The sequence below is a fragment of the Hippopotamus amphibius genome, unplaced genomic scaffold (assembly GCF_030028045.1).
Source record: "Hippopotamus amphibius kiboko isolate mHipAmp2 unplaced genomic scaffold, mHipAmp2.hap2 H_1, whole genome shotgun sequence".
NCBI classification, from domain to species: Eukaryota; Metazoa; Chordata; class Mammalia; order Artiodactyla; family Hippopotamidae; genus Hippopotamus; species Hippopotamus amphibius.
Window position 1 is genome coordinate 299,029 of NW_026648280.1, and position 6,000 is coordinate 305,028.

At 46.3% G+C, this 6,000-nt stretch overlaps 2 protein-coding genes across 2 annotated transcripts; both read left to right on the plus strand.

Moving 5' to 3' along the window:
* Positions 1 to 1,417: 1,417 nt before the first annotated feature.
* On the plus strand, positions 1,418 to 2,424 carry LOC130843024 (zinc finger and SCAN domain-containing protein 5B-like). Its single transcript, XM_057719696.1, has 3 exons — positions 1,418 to 1,801; positions 2,099 to 2,251; positions 2,335 to 2,424. Exons 1-3 carry the CDS (start codon positions 1,418 to 1,420, stop codon positions 2,422 to 2,424), a joined length of 627 nt encoding a protein of 208 aa, XP_057575679.1.
* Positions 2,425 to 3,204: 780 nt separating this feature from the next.
* On the plus strand, positions 3,205 to 4,398 carry LOC130843025 (zinc finger and SCAN domain-containing protein 5B-like). The gene is made up of 2 exons (XM_057719697.1): positions 3,205 to 3,382; positions 3,752 to 4,398. Exons 1-2 carry the CDS (start codon positions 3,205 to 3,207, stop codon positions 4,396 to 4,398), a joined length of 825 nt encoding a protein of 274 aa, XP_057575680.1.
* Positions 4,399 to 6,000: the final 1,602 nt, after the last annotated feature.

A 6,000-nucleotide genomic window follows, 5' to 3' on the forward strand; every position in this document is an offset into this window, starting at 1 on the left:
GGAGTCCTCCTTAATAAATCATGGTTTCTCCTAACAGTGTGGAGATTCCTTGAAAAACTAAAAATAGAGCTACCATATGACCCAGCAATCCCACTACTGGGCATATACCCAGAGAACATCATAATGCAAAAAGACGCATCACGCCAATGTTCATTGCAGCACTATTTACAATAGCCAGGACATGGAAACAACCTAAATGTCCATCAACAGATGAATGGATAAAGAAGATGTGGTACATATATACAATGGAATATTACTCAGCTGTAAAAAGGAACAAAATTGGGACATTTGTAGAGACATGGATGGACCTAGAGACTGTCATACAGAGTGAAGTGGGTCAGAAAGAGAAAAACAAATACCATATATTAACACATAAATGCAGAATATAGAAAAATGGTACAAATCAACCGGTTTGCAAGGCAGAAATAGACACAGATGTAGAGAACAAACATACGGACACTAAGTAGGGAAAGTAGTGGGGGGGAGGGGGCGGAGATAAATTGGGAGATTGAGATTGCCATAGATACATTACTAACAAGAAAAAAATATCAAATGTATGTTTTAAATACATGCAGTTTATTGTATGTCACCTGTATCTCAATAAAAGTTCTTAAAGAAAAAAAATCATGACTTCTCCTGGTGGAGGTTCCATGGAAAATTGAATCTACTCGGATTATCCAAAATGGTTCCTTCCGAGACCTTTATCCAATCAATGGGATGATGAAGTTATGGGAAGGGACCCTTGGAATTTCCCCTCACTCTCTATAAATAGAGACATTTCAGCTCCAGACACACTTTGAGAGCCAGTCCCGGACTTCAGGAGGGTTAAAGCAAGAGGGCTAGAAGAGGTAAGTGACACGTGGGAATGTCTAAGGAGAATGCTTAGAAATCAGGGCAGATGGAGGTGGGTTTCAGAAAGGTTTCTCGGAGACCTTGGGAAAGCAACGGATCTCCCTCAAACCCCACATTAACTATGGTTGACTGTTGAGCTCTTCTGTGAGATGAGAAGAGTATTTCCAGGCACATTGGTGTGGTTGGTGGTGGTGCATTTTTGCCAGCTAGAGTTTCTGAACCATGGCCCTATGGACCTTTTTGACCAGACATTGGTTTGTTTTCCTATAAAGGTGGACGTCAGAATTATAATAGAATGGGTTATTGTCCGCGGTATGAAATACTGAACCAGTGGGGTAGTGGTGTCCAGAATTGGGATGAGGGATGAAGGGGACATGGAAGGGTGGTATAAAATGAAGCTGACCTGGTTCTTTCTCTTTTGTTTTTTTCAACCCCAGCCTCCTGAACAGTGACGCTACTCTACTGCTGAGGAAAGGTCAGAGGAAATCCTTTTCCATACGGGCCAGTCGGACACCAGCTCTAGAAGTGTTCCCTCAGAGTCCTATTGGAAAATTCCTCCATCAATATGGCTGAGGACCAGACATTTCTCCAGGGTCATGGAAAACTCCCCAACGGTCCTGGATCAGAGTCAGCAGAGTCTGTGCCTCACCAAGACACGCTTCTGGAAAAGCCAGACTGTGACCAGGAAACGTGGCATGTTCGCTTCAGAACATTTAGCAGCTCGGAGGCATCTGACCCCGTCCAGGATCTGAGGAGACTCTGCGAGCTGTGCCATCTGTGGCTGAGGCCAGATCTTCACACCAAGGAGCAGATGATGGACAGGCTGGTGCTGGAGCAGTTTATGATCTGCATGCCACTGGAGTGCCAGGTCTTAGTCAGGGAAACAGGGGTGCAGAGTTGCAAAGACCTGGAGGACATGCTAAGAAATAAGCAGAAACCCAAGAAATGGGTGAGTGGGCACATTGGGGTTGCTGTGGGAAAGGAAGAGGTGGGATGGGTGCTGAAAGCTTAGGATGGAACCAGATAGGACCTCACGGAGTGCTTGACTCTAAATCAGTGATTTTCAAATGCGTGAGAATTTGCCTCGGGCATTGTTGGGAGTTCTTTTTGGCTGTCCCAACTTGAGGGAGGTAGATGTTTCAAACAAAGAAAAGTGTGCTTGTATAGTATGTTACCATTGGATGCCTTGAGAGATCCTTCCCAGGTCTTATAGGAGACTGATCTGAGTGATTTTTCCCCCTCATAGGCCATAGTCCGCGTACAAGGACAGGAATTTCTTGTGCGAAGTTCAGAAGATGAGACGGTTGAAGCCGAGGCCAGTGACGTGAACGATGGGAGAGACCTTTGGCCAGAGCCCCAACCCTCTGTGGGCACGATACCTCCAGAGAACTACCAGCAGGTAAGCTGAGGGCCGCAGATTCTGCCAGGAGCCATGCAACTCTCAAGGCGGAGGGGGAGTGTGTGATGCCCTGATCTCTGCAGAGAGTCTGGGAGAAGGTAGAAGAGGTGCAGGTGGATGTTGCTGCTAGAACAATGGGGAGTTTTGGCAAAGGACAGGAAGGGACCCATTGACTCCAGGGATTTTCATGGATGCACTCAGTCCCTAGAGCTTTTCCAGCTTGTGTGAGAATGAAGACTCATTCATCTTTGTCCCTTTGCGATGAAAGTTGGTAGTCTTAAGAGTGGGGAGAAAGGAGTGCTGTCTCAATGGGATGTTGCTGGGTCAGTTCGCTGGGGGTAAATGCACTGACAGCTGATTTCCCCACGGTCACTTTCCTCAGAGCCACTTCATATTTCAGAATATGGTTAATTCCTGGAGTTGTAAGGGTGGTACCCAACGCGACTCACTTTTCCTCCTGGAGGACATGGGAGAATGTCTGGAGACAGCTGATATGTCCAAATGGGTTGGGTGTGGTGGAAGGCATGCTAGTGATTTCTAGTGAGTAGAGACAAGAGACACTTCTCTTCATGGACCATGTGCCAGGTAACCACCATCAGAAGGATGAATTCAGGCAAAGAGTCAAAAAGTGATGAAGTTGGGCGTTACGTCCCTTTGGGGCCCTTTGCTTCCAGAATCAGGGCCGGGGAGGATTGGGATGCCTGGGAGAGATGCATGCATAGGGAACTTGGAGGGCCAGCTGTGATGTCCAGACTTGATTGCCAGATGTGGCCAGCAGAGATTAAGGACAGACTTGGGAATCTGGAGATGATTATCACTTGGGGTGATGGGGTGGCCCAGAAGAAGTCAGGATGTCCCCCAAACTGTATTAAGAAAATTGGCTTATTAGATCTGGATATGAGGGGGATGGGGAAATAGGAGACAGAGCTTTCCATGGGCTACGTAGATGGGTTATGGACTGCTTGGTTGCCCCTTGTCAGGACCAGAAAGGTCTCCTGCCAGAGACCATTCCTGAAACAGGTGAAATGGAGGGTCTGACACTCAAGGAGAACTTGGAGAAAGACCTGACGGAAGACACAGAAGAGCCAAGAACCGGTCAATCTCAAGAGCCGGAGCATCTGAAGGGTCCTGGTGAGTCTGGAAACTTGGAATTCAGAGGAGTCAGGGACTCTCTTCCACGGGGCACGGGGCTGGCTACCCAACATTACTATCCCTTGGGGGGACAGCGATTTGGTCCTCCAATGCCAACCTTCTCCATCATCACCTGCCAGCATGTTTCATAAGCTAGACTCTTAGGTATTTTGGTTGATGGGACGTCCTCGGCCATCATCAGTGCTGGGTTCCAATGAGGTTGGAACCCCAGAAAATGCTCCTCGTTAGATGCTGTGCGTTGAATCTCTTGTTTCAGTGTATTCTGAGAGGGCAGAGGGTGGGAAGAATCCCCACGAAGGAGCTGATATTTCAAATGTGGATGCTGAATGTTTTCCCCTTGTGTTCCAGAGGGAGCAGTTTTGACTAACAGCAGATACAGAAGAAGTTCTCTGAGGGGTCCAAGACGTTTCAAAAGGAAACGGGCCAACAGTCCCAGTTCCCAAGAAGTGCGTCAAGAAGCAGTCACATCTTTGGACAAAGGAGAGTTCTCAGGACAACTTGAGTCCCATTCCGTTGGTTCACCTAGCACGGTGGGACCCACCAGTCCTCCTGAGGGAAAAGAAACCCAGAGACGGGCACCCTGTGAATGTAGTGTATGCAAGAAGAGATTTCCTTATCAATCTCAGCTTACCCTTCACCAGAGGACACACACAGGAGAGAGACCCTTTCGATGCAACATCTGTGCCAAAGGGTTCATGCAGACGTCGGACCTGCGAGCCCACGAGCGGATCCACACAGGCGAGAAGCCATACTGCTGTGATCTCTGCCCCAAGAAGTTCACCCACGACTCCACGCTGCGAGCTCACAGGAGGACCCACACCAAGGAGCAGCCTTTCTGCTGTGAGCACTGTGACAAAGCCTTCAGCCACAGAGGGAACCTCAACGTTCACCAACGCACCCACTCTGGGCTCAAACCCTATGTGTGCCCCGAGTGTCACAGGGCCTTCCGTCAGCTGGGGACTTTCAAACGCCACCGGAAAACACATGGCAAATGAGGCGCCCACGACCTCGCCCTCAGGCCCAAGTTCCTTGTGCTCCAAGAAGGAAATTCAGGATGACTTGTCACCTCTGTGATACAAAGGGTGGATGACATGTGAAGAAATTACGATTACACTGGAACTCAATGGGATTCCACTCTCATAAATTAGGAGGGTATCTGAGTGATGACTTATAGTTCCATCTGGATTTTGTTTTCTACTTTAGTGTAGCTTATAGTTTTCTGATAAGCTTTTGCTTTGTGTTCTTCTTCTTCTTCCCAAGAAGTCATGTCTCACTGGTGTTCAGTACTTCATCTTGAAACTGAGAATACGGCTGCTTGTCCTCCTGTTAGGTAGGATTTCATTGTAAAAGAGGATGCTCTGGGCAGGGCAGCCAGATTAAATACAGGATCACCAGTGAAATGTATATTTCAAATAAACAAACACATTTTTGTCAAATAGAGTTCTGCGTATTTCCTCCTTCTAAGACCTTTCTACATGGGGTAGGTGATTGCTGTGGTTTTGTCTACATGGCCTTTATTATGTTGTGATATGTTCCATCTATACTTTTTCTGATATTGCTTCCTTATTTGTTTAGAAAAAGGAACGCTTCCTAAATTGATAGGCATCATTCTTTTTCCTTACTGGTGTACCACCTCTGGTTTTTAAATGCCTACTCAGAAAGAAGTTCTCACAGTTGAGCTCATCAGCTGATTTTAGAAAAAAAGTCTTTTAGGCCTTATTTACATGAGGATAGTAAATAAGTAAAAAATAGTTAACCCAATCATATCAATTCTCTATCCTCTTATTTCCTCAAACACTTCAGGCAAATGAGAAAAATTTCACTAAACCAGGAATACCAATCCATTCTCCCACCACACACACACACACACACACAAATGCAATCCCTAAAAGCCTATAATAAATAAAGTACAATAGAGGAAAAACCAGTATGGAGTCCTCTTTAATAAATCATGGTTTCTCCTGCTGGAGTTTCCATGGAAAATTGATTCCACCTGGATTATCTAAAATGGTTCGTTCCGTGGCATTCACCCAATTACTCTGCTTATTGGGTAACAGGCAGGGATGCCTGGAATTTCCCCCAGCTGCATATAAATAGAGACATTTTATCTCATGGTACAGTTTGAGAGCCAGTCCCTTTCTTGAGGACACTGGGAGCAAGAGGGCTCGATGGGATACGTGCCAAGTGGGAACATCTAAAGAGAATACTTAGAAATCAGGATGGATGGAAGTGCTGTTTCCTAAAAGTTTGGCTTTCTGTTCCACATGCATTAATTCGGAGACCTTGTGAAAACAACTGATCTCCCTGGACCCCCACATTAACTATGGTTCATTATTTTTCGTTTCTTTGTTTTCTCATTATTTTTTTAAAATTTATTTATTTAGTTTTTATTTATTGGCTGCCTTGGGTTTTCGTTACTGTGCGCAGGCTTTCTCCAGTTGTGGAGAGCTGGGGCTACCCTTTGTTGCAGTGCACTGGGCTTCTCATTGCAGTGGCTTCTCTTGTTGTGGAGTACAGGCTCTAGGCATGTGGGCTTCAGTAGTTGTGGCATGTGGGCTCATTAGTTGTCGCTCGTGGGTTCTAGAGCGCAGGAGCGC

Excerpts from the sequence above, each read along its gene's own strand:
- LOC130843024 (XM_057719696.1), top strand. The coding sequence starts at position 1,418 with ATGGCTGAGGACCAGACATTTCTCCAGGGTCATGGAAAACTCCCCAAC. Across the intron at positions 1,802-2,098 it reads AGCAGAAACCCAAGAAATGG|GCCATAGTCCGCGTACAAGG; the intron begins GTGAGTGGGCAC and ends TCCCCCTCATAG. Across the intron at positions 2,252-2,334 it reads CTCCAGAGAACTACCAGCAG|AGAGTCTGGGAGAAGGTAGA; the intron begins GTAAGCTGAGGG and ends TGATCTCTGCAG.
- LOC130843025 (XM_057719697.1), top strand. The coding sequence starts at position 3,205 with ATGGACTGCTTGGTTGCCCCTTGTCAGGACCAGAAAGGTCTCCTGCCA. Across the intron at positions 3,383-3,751 it reads GGAGCATCTGAAGGGTCCTG|AGGGAGCAGTTTTGACTAAC; the intron begins GTGAGTCTGGAA and ends CTTGTGTTCCAG.